General features: G+C 42.4%; 1 protein-coding gene across 3 annotated transcripts in view; it reads left to right on the top strand.

The window, feature by feature from the left end:
• BEX4 (brain expressed X-linked 4) overlaps positions 1 to 11717 on the top strand; it is a 39443-nt gene extending 27726 nt beyond the window's left edge. The window contains exons 1-2 of one of the 3 annotated variants that reach the window (XM_008273121.5): positions 10123 to 10278; positions 11104 to 11717. In XM_008273121.5, the coding sequence (XP_008271343.1) occupies positions 11109 to 11471 (363 nt within the window). In that variant the 5' untranslated portion in view covers positions 10123 to 10278; positions 11104 to 11108 and the 3' untranslated portion in view covers positions 11472 to 11717. The other 2 variants (XM_070066439.2, XM_008273122.5) reach the window with 2 other exon arrangements.
• Positions 11718 to 14420: the final 2703 nt, after the last annotated feature.

The following is a 14420-nucleotide window of genomic DNA, read 5'->3' as shown; positions in this document are numbered from 1 at the left end:
CATCTTCTCTGTACCATAACTGCAAAGTCAATTATTTTTTTTTTTTTTTGACAGGCAGAGTGGACAGTGAGAGAGAGACAGAGAGAAAGGTCTTCCTTTGCCGTTGGTTCACTCTCCAATGGCCGCCGCTGCAGCCGGCGCACCGCGCTGATCCGATGGCAGGAGCCAGGATCCAGGTGCTTTTCCTGGTCTCCCATGGGGTGCAGGGCCCAAGCACCTGGGCCATCCTCCACTGCACTCCCTGGCCATAGCAGAGAGCTGGCCTGGAAGAGGGGCAACCGGGACAGAATCCGGTGCCCCGACCGGGACTAGAACCCGGTGTGCCGGCGCCGCAAGGTGGAGGATTAGCCTATTGAGCCACGGCGCCGGCTTCAAAGTCAATTATTTTTAAATAAAGGAATACTAATTAGAATGACCAGTGCAATGACTGATGTGACCTATTTCTTTCCAGTTTATTTACTTCAGCATTTGTCCATTTAGATACCTTATAGATTAAATGTTGGAGATACACACACACACACACACACACATAATCCAGTATTTAAAAAAAAAAACAACAACAAAACAGTTTCCTGTGTTCCTGGAGCAAATCAGATTGTTCCTAGTTCTTGTCAAAACATCGTATGATATGGCCTGGCACTGTGGCATAGCGGGTAGAGCCACCACCTGCAGTGCCAGCATCCCATATGGGCGCTGGTTTGAATCCTGGCTGCTCCACTTCTGATCCAGCTCTCTTCTATGGCCTGGGAAAGCAGTGGAAGATGGCCCAAGTCCTTGGGCCCCTGCACCAGCGTGGGAAATCTGGAAGAAGCTCCTGGCTCCTGACTTCAGATTGGTGCAGATCTGACCCTTGCAGCCATCTGGGGGGTGAACCAGTGGATGGGAGACTTCTCTCTCTGTCTCTACCTCTCCTTCTCTTTCTCTGTAACTCTTTCAGATAAATAAATAAATCTTTTTTAAAAATCATTGTATGATAAATGATGAACTGAATGAGAACACCATTTACTGTTTTAGTTCATAGAAATATATTGTTCACCCAATGTTGTCTTCATGTAAGAAAATTTATCTGGGATATCATCGAAGACTCATAGTTTGAGATACCATCAACAAGAGAGTCTACAGTACTATTGTCACTCATCTTCTGATACATCTAATAATCATAAAATATCTTCCTCTGTCAGTTTTCTTCTCTTTGCCAGAATGGAAGGTAATTTAGAAAAATCTTCTGTGTTCAATGGAAGCTGGATTTAAAAATACAAAGACTGTGGCATCTCTATATTTTTATGACTTTTTGAAAAATAGTGTAATACTTTGAACAATGCACTAAAAAAACTAAACAATTTAATATCAATTACTTCTTTCATTATTGCTTGATTCTTAGTGTAGGTTATTCCATCATTCTTATTTTTCAGCCCTTTCAGTATAACTGAGAATAATTAAATCTCAGGATGATGAATAGCAAAAATATCTCAAGATATAGGAAAATAAGATCAATAAAATCCTATAATTTTACAAAAAGGCCAAATAGCCCCCATGTGGTATGGGCACATACATTTAAAAATAAGAGCTTGTCCTGTGAAGGGACAACTTAATACTTTATCCCTTTTAGTATTTTTTGTTCTACTTAATAGTATTGGTTGAACTCTTTAATTCACACAATTATTCTTAGGTGTTTAAATTTAACTGAAAAGTTATCCCTGTTAAATATACGCGTGGGAATAAGAGAGGGAGGAGATGTTCAGTTTGGCACATGCTCAATCGGACTTGCCCCAAACAGTAGAGTTAGAAACGTGCCAGGGGATTCCAATTCAATCCCATCAAGGTGGCATGTACCAATGCCATCTCACTAGTCAAAGTGATCAGTTTCAGTTCATAATTGATCATAATGATAGGATTAAGTGTCAAAGGGATCACATAAACAAGACTAGTGTCTGCTAATACTAACTGATACAATTAAAAAGGAGAGAACGATCCAACATGGGAAGCAGGATACACAGCAGACTCATAGAATGACAGATGCCCTAAACAGCACTCTGGCCTCAGAATCAGCCCTTAAGGCATTCAGATCCAGCTAAAAAGCCCATTAGAGTTTCTCAGGCATGGAAAGCCAAGACACGCTGGCAAAAAAAAAAAAAAAAAAAAAAAAAAGAAAAACCTAAATGAAAGGTCTCTGTGAGTGAGATCCCAGCGGAAAGAACAGGCCATCAAAGAATGAGGTACCTTGCTCTGAAGGGAGGAGAGAACTTCCACTTTGACTATGGCCTTGTCTAAATAATCAGAGTCGGCGAACTCAAAAGGCTTCCATAGCCTTGGCAACTCATGACAAGAACCTTAGGTGATTACTGACGCCATAAACAAGAGTGTCAATTGTTAAGTCAACAACAGGAATCACTGTGCACTTAAACCCCATGTAGGATCTCTGTCCTTAATGTGTTGTACTATGCGAATTAACGGTATAACTAATACTCAAACAGTATTTTACACTTTGTGTTTCTGTGTCAGTGCAAACTGTTGAAATCTTTACTTAGTATATACTAAATTGATCTTCTGTATATAAAGATAATTGATGTTTACTACTGTTTGAGACCTTCTAAATTAATAATATCCCAGATTTATTTATTATATTTTGTATGCTGTGATTTATGGTTCCACACATCAATTGGTTTTGCCATTCAGCTTTCAGTACAGTATCTGTTTCTGTATAGGTGAATGATAGACAGTAATCCATTCATGAAACAGGTGTTTGCTAGGTGATTACTGTTTGCCTAACAAGTTGACTGCTAGACACTAAGCAGGAAAGGTCCCTCCCCTAATTGGGTTTTCATTCTCTTTTGGATGCACATGAAATAAACAATAAGTAACTGAATTTCAGTGGATGAGGAGAGTCACAAAAAAATGTGTGAATAGTATATAAAATAGTATTATTGAGAGGGTGGTCAGGGATGCCGAGGACCACTCAGTATAATAACTCCAGAGAGAGCTCACATAGATTACACCATGGATGGTGATCCCTAGAGTTGTGTTGTGCTTTATCCCTAACAAAGGACATGATATGGATGTGACTTTGGAGCTGAGACCTGGGTGACAAGAACAAGCTGTGTTTGTGAAGATCAATTGATGTTAGACTAAGGATCATCACACCTGATATGGGAGTGATTGTGACTTGTTCCAGGAAGAGACACAAGCCAGTGCGGCTGGAGACTGATGGAAAAGTGAGAAAAGGTGTAAGAGATGAGATAGATGGGAAACTATTGCTCGGCATGGCATACAGTAGTACTCTGCCCCTGCTGAAAATCTTAACCCATTTCCATAGTTGAGTGTACTGTCTCAACATCTGAGAGCAGTGTAGCACATCTATTTTCTCCACAAACTAACACACCCGCATACCTCAACATTCTCAGCTGCTCTTTTGGATTCTTATTTCTGTGGGGTAGTAGATGCTATCACAGAACAGACTGTCTAAATGATCCCACCACTAAATTTTTGTTACATCGTTTTGTAAAACAAACCAACTAACCTCTTAGTTTCTCTTTTGTGACAGATCTTCTTGCCCAGGGCAGCCCCTCCTAATTACAGTGGATCACCCACTCCAAGACTGTGATTCTGTAATTATCCTTACTCCCTTAAGCCAGCAATGCCTCTCTCTCTTCTACCTTAATGAGTATGCACATGGATGAACAGATTAACTCACAAAAGATGAGAGCTCAAAACAGAATTCCATGGAGTAGCCACTTATGGATTCTACCAACTCTGGACAAGGAAGTCTCTCACATCACTGGGCTTATCATCCATTTTGTAATGATCTTCTTCCCTCTGCACACACCGCAAAAGAATATAAGCCTTAAGCACTGGGGCACTATTTTGTTCATCATTGTTCCCCTTTTAACCCAGGGCATATGGATTCGTCCTAAATGTCTATCTCTAGAAGGTCTGGTTGAACACATAAGAATACATAGACATATCAGAGCACCATAAAACCATTTTAAAACAAAGGTGTAATTTTATACCTAGTCATGTAGAACTATGTTCTGTATTTTTGTATATAGTATTATGTGAAACATGAAAAGGGATTAGCAATATATGCAGTAATCCTGTCTGTGTTTTCTAATTCTGTGCTGTCAGAAATGTACTCATTAAGCATATCAGAATTATTCCAGCAGTAGTTGCCAACTTCGTGGGTGAGTCACCCTTAATATTCCATCAGTTGAGCCTCCGAATTGCTACATCCCCAAACAAAAACCACATGGAACAAAAGAATTGTTCAGCTGAGCTTAGTCAACCCACAAGATCGTGAAAGGTGTTAGCCACCCCAAATATTGTTGTGGTTTGTTACATGACAGTAGATAACACCTTAGTTCAATGTTGGCACTTTTGTCAACAGTCCAGCTGAGCTCCCAGTCAACAGGCAACATACACTGCCGTGATAACCAGCCTATTCAAGTCTTCAGATGCCAGCAGTTCCACCTGCAATCTAAAGGTAAATTCATGAGAAATGCCATGGGGGAAACACCCAACTGAGCCCAATGAACCCACACAAACATGAGATAATGATGATGATGATAGCAATAACATCAGTAATAATGATTATATTGCTGTTTTAAGTTGCTATTTTGGAGCATTATTTGATACTCAGCAACAGATAATAATATTGTAAAGTGAAGCAAGTTAGTGTGTAGACCTAAAAGATTTTTACTGTGCATATCCAAAACAAATGTATCATGTTTAGGATTATGCTTAGTGGAATTGCATGATATATCCTGATCTTAAACTTATTTTTCATTTAAAATTAGTCTTGGCTATAGTTTGTCATTAAAAATACAACCACTTTATTCTTTGCAATGTGTAAGGACTAGTGCATTGAATTTTTTAGTAATCATATGACATAGATATGGCTGAATTGTCTCCCTTTTCATTCTCCTCTTACTTTTCCTCAGAGATGACCATGCTCTTAAGTTGATGTGCATGTTTTTATAGTTTTAGTAGATATGTGTATATCCATTAAAAGCATATATAATTACTTTTGGACATATAAACATTTTGACAATGGTTTAATAATAAATTGTATTTTCAACTTTTTTGTGTAGTTAAGGGATCCACCCATTTTACTCTATGAAGATACAGACCATTCATTTCAGCTGTGCATAGTGTTCAGTTACATAAATGTACCACAACTTTTATTTAGTTCTCTATTAATTTACTTTTTTCTTTTTACACAGTGCTACAGTGAAGATATATCTCTGTACATTGCACCTTCCCTCCCAGTGCTGGCAAATGTTTTAGTATTTTACCAATCTCATCTGACCAGGATTTCCCAAATCTGTCCTTACCTAATAGTAAACCAAATTATGCTAAACACTCAGAATTCTTGGTCTTTGTCCTTGAGATTCTAGGTCAGAAGGTTGGTGAAGGAGTCCAAAAAGTTTTGATTTTTCAGTAGTACTTTCAGAAAGATTATAACAATTTAAACTTTCACATGCATTGTATGGCAGTGTCTGTTTACCCACATTCTTTATGTTACCAATTTGAAGTGCAATATGATAAACATATGTACCTGTATGTGAACAATAGAAAATGATTTGTGACACAATGTACCCATGACTCAGATTTGTAGCTGAGTGATATTTAGCACTTTTCTTTGCAATCCTCACACTATCTACTTCCGAACCATTTGTTAGGACAAGTGGACAGAGCATAGTGTGTTGTAAGGGTTAATTTTATATTTCATGTTGACTGGGCCACAGGGTGACCAGGCATTTACTTAAACATTATTTCCAGATGCATCTGTGACGATATTTCTGAATGAGATTAATATCTGAATTGATAAAGTAAAACAAATTGCCCTCCCTAAAATGAGTGGGTCTCATCCAATCCATTGAAGGCCTGCATAGAATGAAAGGCTAAGTAAGAAGGATTCCTTTCTCTCTGCCTGTCATCAAGCTAAAACATTGATCTTTTGCCTTCACACAGGGACTTGGACTGGAACTTACATTACAGGTTCTCTTGCATCTCAGGCCTTCAGACTCAGACTGGAACTATGTTATTAGTTCTTTGGGTTTCCAGCTTGCTAACAACAAATCTTGCAACTTCTCAGCTTCTGTGATTGTGTGATCCAACTCCTTTTAATAAAGTCTCTTTCCCAAGTGTTTGGCCTCTGCCACTCATGTGAGAGCCCTGGATGAAGCTACTGGCTTTGGGCTGGCCCAGCCCTGGACATTGTATCCATTTGGGGAGTGAACCAGCAGATGGAAGATCTCTCTCTCTCTCTCTAACACTGCCTTAAACAGAAAGAAAGAATGAAGAAGAGAGAGAGAGAGGGAGAGAGAGAGGGAGGGAGGATTGGATGGATGGATGGATTGATGGATGGATTTCTATTCATCCTACAAAGTGCAAATCATTAGCTGAACCTGTAATCTCTTGAATCGTGGGATATCATGACAGTATAGGGCTTTAGTCCAACAGCATATGTTTTCATTAGCCACCATGTAACTACTACCCTGATCCAGATGTAAAATATTACTAGCTCCTGCAAAGACTCCCTCTTGTCATTCTCCCAGCTGTTTTGACCACTGGCCTTATGCAAAGTTCTCTAGTGTTCTAAGTGCTAATTCTAATCAATTTTTCCTGTAAGATATCAAAGATATATGGGTCCTGAGTTCAGCAACATTAGTTTTCATAGAGCAAAGCTGTTTTCTAAATAGATTGCAATACCTACTCAGTTATTAACACTCACTACAGGAATCTTTCATTTCACTGTTGGGTTTCCTCTCCCTAGTGGTGGTGTTTTAGTTAACCTCCCAGAATGAAGTAAACTGGCTTTTCTCTAAATACCTTTGAACCCCTAGATGACAAGTTGTTATGAGAGAGCAAAGTGGGATTTATGAGTATTTTTGTATCCTTATTTACATTTTTCTGCATTCTGTACTTTTTTGTATTAAAATTCTAGCTATATGATAAGCCCTTCTAAAGAAAAGCATTATTTCAGCTAAAGAGTAAAGCCCCTACTTCATTAGATATGGCCATTCTAACTCTAGAAATTTAGCCTACAAGAGTTGAGTAATCTGGGAAATATGTAAATAAAAGGAAGTCCATAGAAGCACTGATGTAAAAATGAGTCATACAACCACCACAATGTCAATCAACAAAAATGTGGTTCCATAAGTTATTAGCATACTAGTGAATGTTTCTGTATCTAAACATAGGAAAGGTAAAAATGGCCACCTGTGCAGAGCACTTTCCATGAATGGAGCTTACAGCACTGGAAGTTGCTCTGAGTAGGTAAATCAGTGAGTGTGAAGGTCTTAGAATATTACTGCACACTAATATAAACTCCACACTGTGCACTTAGCCTGCACTAAATTTATTTTATATATACTTTCTTCAATAATAAATTAAACAGCTTTACTATACCTTTTCTACATTATAAACTTTTTACTTTTGAACTCCTAAAATAACGCTTAGCTTAAAACATGGAGATATTACATAACTGTACAAAGTTTTTTCTTTACATCCTTTTCCATAAGCTTTTTTTCTGTTTTCAAAATGTTTATATTTGGGGTGGGTATTGTGGAACAGGAGGTTAAACCACCACTTGGGATGCCTGCAACCCATATCAGAGTGCTGGTTCAAGTCTCAGCTTCCCCACTTCCAATCCAGCATTTCTGCTAATGCATGTGGGAAAGCAGTAGATGATGACCCAAGTACTTGGGGGGTCCCTTTCACCCATGTGGGAGACCCGGTTGGTGTTACTGGCTTGTGGCTTCATCCTGGCCCAGCCCCAGCAATTGTGGCCATTTCATTTGGGGGAATGAACCAGCTCATAGAAGATTCTCTCATTCATTCTCATTCTCTCTTGCTCTCGCTCTTACTCTTACTCTCGCTCTCTCTCCTTTACAAATAAAATTAATATAAATAGGCCGGTGCTGTGGCTCACTTGGCTAATCCTCCACCTGCGGCACCGGCACCCCAGGTTCTAGTTCCAGTTGGGGCACCAGATTCTGTCCCGATAGCTCCCATTCCAGTCCAGCTCTCTGCTGTGGCCCGGGAAGGCAGTGGAGGATGGCCCTAGTGGGAAACCAGGAGGAAGCACCTGGCTCCTGGCTTCAGATCAGCGTAGCACGCTGGCCGTAGCAGCCATTTGGGGGGTGAACCAACGGAAAAGGAAGACCTTTCTCTCTGTCTCTCTTTCTCTAACTCTGCCTGTCAAAAAATAAAAAAATGAATATAAATAAATATTTATAAAGCAGTTGGGCAATTCTGAATCAGCATGGTATGCTCTGTCCCTAGTGGCTGAATCCAGTGGAGAGGGACACACAATGAATTGAAATTTAACCTCATCCCAATCAAGCTTTGCTAGAAATTACTACCATTTTATAGGAAACAGTGAGGAGGCATATATTGATGATGATGCCACCAAGATCCAGATTGAGAAAATATAGACTATGTTTCATCAACAATTACACTGAAGGGGAAATTTACAAGTAAGAACCTATCTATCAGGGGCCAGCACTGTGGTGTAGCAGGTAAAGTCACTGCCTGCAGTGCTGGCATCCCATATGGGTGCCAGTTCAAGACCCAGCTGCTCCACTTGCGATCCAGCTCTCTACTATGGCCTGGGAAAGCAGTAGAAGATGGCCCAAGTCCTTGGGCCCCTGCACCCGCGTGGGAGACCTGGAAAATTCTCCTGGCTCCTGGCTTTGAATTGGCTCAGCTCCAGCTGTTGCGGCCAATTGGGGAGTGACCCAGTGGATGGAAGCTCTCTCTCTACCTCTCCTTCTCTTTTTAACTCTGACTTTAAAATACATAAATAAATCTTTTCAAAAAAGATAAATTATTTTTTAAAAATAACCTATATATCAAAAGAAATGTAGGTGATATAGCAATCAATCCAAATGTGTGGATCTTTTTGTTATCTTTTTAATTTTTAATGTATGCATAGTAATTGTACATAATGGAGCACAGTGTGACATTTTGATATATATATAGGTACAATGTGTAATGATCAAATAGAAGTATTTTGCACGTCCATCACCTCACATATTTATCATTTATTTGTGTTGGGAACATTCAAATCCCTTTTACTAGCTATTTTTAAAATATTCAATTAATTGTTCACTATCACTGTACTATTGTGCAATAGAACATTTGAAGGTATTTTTCTATCCAACTTCAACACATTAATATTATGACTTGGGAATTTGAATAAGAATTGGACATAAAATGAGATCAAAGAATTGTTAACTATTAGATGTGTTACCAGTATTGTGGCTTTATTTAAAAAGAATGTTCTCATCTTGTAAATATGCACTTTTAAATATTTTTGCCCAAAGTGATATTGTTTAGAATTTGCTTCAAAAATAGCATCTAAGGGTGGGCAGTAGGTGAGAACAAAGATGAAACAATGTTGGCCATTAGTAAATTGTAGAAGCTAGGTAATAAGTACATGGATTTATATTATACTATCCTATTTTTACATGTGTTTGGAATTTCCTATAAAGTTAAAATAAAGGTACTAGAAATTATGAAGAGAATGCATTTATTTTAGTCAAAAAAGGGGGGGGGACAAAACAGACTGGTACTAAGAAGAATTAGGAAAAAAAATTACTCTCATTGACTCATTTTCTGTTGCCACTTTCCCCCCACCCCCCGGGGAATTCTGGTGTCCAGAAAACTGGGTTTTGGGAGCAAGAAGGACCTCAGTTTGGGAATGAGGTGGGTAGGGCAGATGTTCTTTGCATTTAAAATTTTGACATCTTGCTCATCAGATTTTCTTGCATTAATTGTATCACTTTTAAAATTGCCTTAAAATATTGTTTCTCCTGAATCCTGGGTTTTTGTTTTTGTTTTTTTGCATCCCCTTAACTTCTGTACTTCAGCTCTGGTAATGAGGGGAGGGGGAATCTTGGGAGCAGAATTAAGGGAAGTAGGAATTGCCAACTGCCCCTGAGAAGATACTGCCCTTCCCTAGCAGAGAGGCCCAGGAATACACAAGGGAGGGTGGTAGATCTCAGGCTAGTGACGTTAAAAGGGACTTGGAGAGAGGGTGAGTGGGAGGGGGTCGGGCCGACAAGCCCCGCCCAACTCCAAGGGGCAGGAGGGGGCGCAGGATGGAGGTGGGGCCGTTGCGGTGACGAAAGCCTAATGTCATCTGCAAGCTCTGCTTCCATATCTCCTTTCCAGCTTGAGAGTCAGGCGGGCTTCTCGGCGCTACCTGTTCCCGGGGGCCCTCAGGGCTTGCGGTCCAGGGGCAGCCGGGGAGAGCAGGAGGCTGCAGGGCGGCAGGTGAGGGGCCCGAGTAGGGGTCCCTAGGGTTGGTGAGGGAGAGCTGCCTGGTGCCGCCGCCCACCTCAGGCATGGGCGCCCCGAAGCGGAGCAACAGAGAGCACCTGCGGGTGGCAACTGAGGGGCCCGCAGGTGGGCGCCCCGGGGGCGATGGCTGACCTGCCCCTGCCCCCCCCCCCCCCCCCCCCGGCTACGGGCCCCCCGGGATACCTGCTCCCCTGCGCGGCGCCAGCTTCTCCGCACCCCCGGCCCGCCCCCTAGCTCCTGGTGGTCGGCGGGGGACGCGGCGGCTGAGGGCCAGGACCCGGGCGCAGGGGAGGGCAGCGGGAAGGGGTCGATGCAGGACAGCGGGGCGGCGGGACCGGTGGGGGCGTCGAGGCAGCGCGGAACCCTGGGCTGCAGCCGCCCGCTCTCCCCGACCCCGCCGTCTGCAGGTCTGCAGGTCTGAGGCGCTGAGTGTCGCCGCGGGGCACCGGGGAGGAGCGTGCGGAAACCCCATCTGGGACCCCAGACCCCTCCTTGGGCCGTGCCTCCCCCTCCTCATTCTGCCCGCCCCGGTCCTACCCGGTCCTCCGCGGTCCTCCCCGCCATTCTCCATTTTTGTGCCTACTGAGGCCTGGAGATGGACCTGCAGGGAAAATGGTGGTCTTCGGGGGAGGGAGGGGCTCGGAGTGGGGCCCCTGGAGGACGCAGGGGGCCTCTCAGGGTCGGAGAGTGACGTTTGCCAGCGGCCTGGGCATCTGGAAAGGTGCATAGTAGGGCCTCTGTCCTCGGTGCTGATCCGTCCACCAGGGATTCAGGCTCTCTCTGTCTTTTGTCTCCTAGGAGAAATGGAGTCCAAAGAGGAACAAGCAGTGAAAAACCTCAGCGCGGAAACTGTCGACCAGGAAAACGAAGGAGAGGAGCAGACCCCTGTGCAGAATGAAGATGAAGCCCTCCATTTGGGAGGGAGTGAAGGCCAGAAGCCTGAAGGAAGTGTCAGGCGGGGGCGAGTTAGGCGACTTGTCCCTAACTTTCGATGGGCCATACCTAATAGGAATATTGATCACAGTGATGTGGGAGATGATGTAGAAAGGTTTGTTGGTCAGATGATGGAAATCAAGAGAAAGACGAGGGAACAGCAGATAAAACATTACATACGCTTCCAAACTCCTGAACCTGACAATCATTATGACTTTTGCCTCATACCGTGAACCCTAAAGTTTTCCTTGAAGTCAATAATGTGGCCATTGTTTTACAAGCTTGTATTTTTTCTGATTTTTTTCTGTAATCCTTGTGTTTCCACTATATTTATTTACCTCAGTCTAAGTTTCTGTCAGCATAGCAATTGCATCTGTTTTGCAAAAAAAAAAAAAAAAAAAAAAAAAAAAAAAAAAAAATTTCTTTCTATAATTTGAAATCAATAAAACAGTTTAGAAGGCATTCTATATATTCCATCATCTTACTCTTCTACCCAGTCTTATTTTTTCCTTAATTTTACTGTTTTCTCCCAGCTACGCAGACTCAAAATCTGAGTTATCTTTGACAATTTTTTTCTTGCTTCAAGCCAATCATTATGGAATGAACATATACTTTATTCAGTATCTGACATCATTTTAAGAGTGTATGTCTTAGTAGTTTTTAAAGAACATGAGTCTGTTAGTGCAAAAAACACTTTGGGGGGAGAGAGGTTTAAGAATGTAAGACCTCTGGCATGCATCCTCCAGATCCAGAATGGAATTTTACGATTGTCATTTTTAACAAACACTCAAGGTAATTTTTTTTTAGATTCATTTATTTTATTTGAAAGGCACAGTTACAGAGAGGCAGAGGCAGAGGGAAAGAAAGGTCTTCCATCTGCTGATTCACTCCCCAAATGACCACAATGGCCAGAGCTGAGCTGACCCAAAGCTAGGAGCCAGGAGTTTCTGTCAGGTCTCCCACAAGGGTGCAGAGGCCCAAGGACTTGGGCCATCTGCTGCTGCTTTCCCAGGCCTTATCAGGGAGTTGGATTAGAAGTGGAGCAGCTGGGACTCAAACCAGCACCCATATGAGATGCCACCACTGCAGGCGGTGGCTTTACCTGCTTCTGCTTGGCCCAGCCCTGGCTGTTGTGGCTATTTGGGGAGTGAAACAGTATATGGAAGATTCATTTCTCTCTCTCTCTCTCTCTCTCTCTCTCTCTGCCTTTCAGATAAATGAATAAATCATTTAAAAAAAAGCCCAATATTACAAAGGCAAACATCAATAGCCCAGACCCAATAAAAATGGTTTGATTATCTCTGAAAAATACAAAGGCATAGAATGAGCAGCAAGGAAAACATATGCACATGTAGGTTAAAGAAGTCTTTTAATATATGATGAAGTGATTCAATCAAATCAAAAATGAAAAGTTATGTTAATCAACAAATTTCCTTTTTCTACATTTTGCTGGCCTGGGAACTAAGCACTAATGTGTGGTTTCCAGAACGATGTCTCTCAGTCTAAGGGAGCAGCATATCATCTCCAACACCCCTCAGTATTAAGAGGTATTGCTGAGGGGCCAGTGCTGTGGTGTAGTAGGCTAAGCTTCCTCCTGTGGTGCCGGTGTCACATATGGGCACTGGTTTGTGTCCAGACTATTTCTTCTCTGATCCAGCTCTCTGCTATGGCCCAGGAAAGCACTAGAAGATGGCCCAAGTGCTTGGGCATTTGCACCTACGTGGGAGACCCAGAAGAAGCTCCTGGCTCCTGGCTTCGGCGCAGCTCCAGCCATTGCGGCCAGTTGGAGAGTGAACCATCAGATAGAAGACCTCTCTCTCTGTCTCTCCCTTTCTCTCTGTAACTCTACCTCTCAAATACATAAATAAATCTTAAAGAAGTATTGCTGAATAAAACTCCACTTATGTATGACAAACATAGGTACCAAACAACAAAAGCTTGTAATAACCAGTCTTATCTTCTAAGAAATAGGAATATAAAATAGAATCTCTGGTCTCCTATTTACTAGGTGTGTGATCCTGGAAAATTCTGAGTCTCAGTTGATGGCCCCATCTATGGAGACTAATGATATTTCAATTTGGCTATAGGCTTTTGGGAAAGACTATCACCACACTTTGTGACATTATAGCAAGTTCCTTCCTCACCAGGCTCAAGGCAAGGCATTTGAACTGACTCAGATTTTGTAATCAAGAAAGACTATCTAGTGGCTCATAGCAGACCTTCTGTTTGCTGTACTTATGGGATTTTGATAATCCAAATTAGGTAGGAAATTAGTGCGTCACCTAGCCATTTCTCCTTGCTGATAAATACATTCGTGTTTCAGGGTAGTCAAACTGCCATTTTTTAAATTTTTCCAAAATTCTAGGGGCTTAGCAAACTGAAATTTTAATTTTCTTTTTTTTATTGACAGAGTTAGAGAGAGAGAGAGAGAGAGAGAGAGAGAGAGAGAGAGAAAGGTCTTCCTTCCATTGGTTCACCCCCCAAATGGCCGCCACGGCCGGCGCACTGCACCGATTTGAAGCCAGGAGCCAGGTGCCTCCTCTCATGCGGGTGCAGGGCCCAAGGACCTGGTCCATCCTCCACTGCTTTCCCGGGCCACAGCAGAGAGCTGGACTGGAAGAGGAGCAACTGGGCTAGAACCCGGCAGCCCAACCAGGACTAGAACCAGGGGTGCCAGCGCTGCAGGCAGAGGATTAGCCTAGTGAGCTGCGGCACTGGCTGAAATTTTAATTTTCACTCATGTAACAATTCAGCACAGGTGATAGGGGATAGGATCTGCTCTGTGTAATCATTCAGGGATGAAAGTGGCTAGAAGCTGCACCATCTACAACATACAACTTTCAAGATTGCCTTGGGGGGCCAGCACTCTGGCATAGCAAGTAAAGCCGCCCCCTCCAGTGCTGGCATCCCATATGGGCACCAGTTCAAGTCCCAGCTGCTCTACCTCTGATCCAGCACATGCTATGGCCTGGGAAAGCAGTAGAAGGTAGCCCAAGTCCTTGGGCCTCTGCATCCATGTGGGAGACCCAGAGAAAGCTCCTGGCTCCTGGCTTTGGATCAGCCCAACTCCTGCCATTGGGGCAATTTGGGGAGTCAACCAGCAAATGGAAGACCTCTCTCTCTCTCTTTGCCTCTGCCTTTCTGTAACTCTACCTTTCAAATAAATAAATATTTTTGAAAAA

The sequence above is a fragment of the Oryctolagus cuniculus genome, chromosome X, assembly GCF_051225735.1.
Source record: "Oryctolagus cuniculus isolate XC-2025 breed Fujian yellow rabbit chromosome X, ASM5122573v1, whole genome shotgun sequence".
Taxonomy (NCBI): domain Eukaryota; kingdom Metazoa; phylum Chordata; class Mammalia; order Lagomorpha; family Leporidae; genus Oryctolagus; species Oryctolagus cuniculus.
The sequence above is the reverse complement of the archived record's forward strand: the minus strand, read 5'-3'. Positions and strand labels throughout refer to the sequence as shown.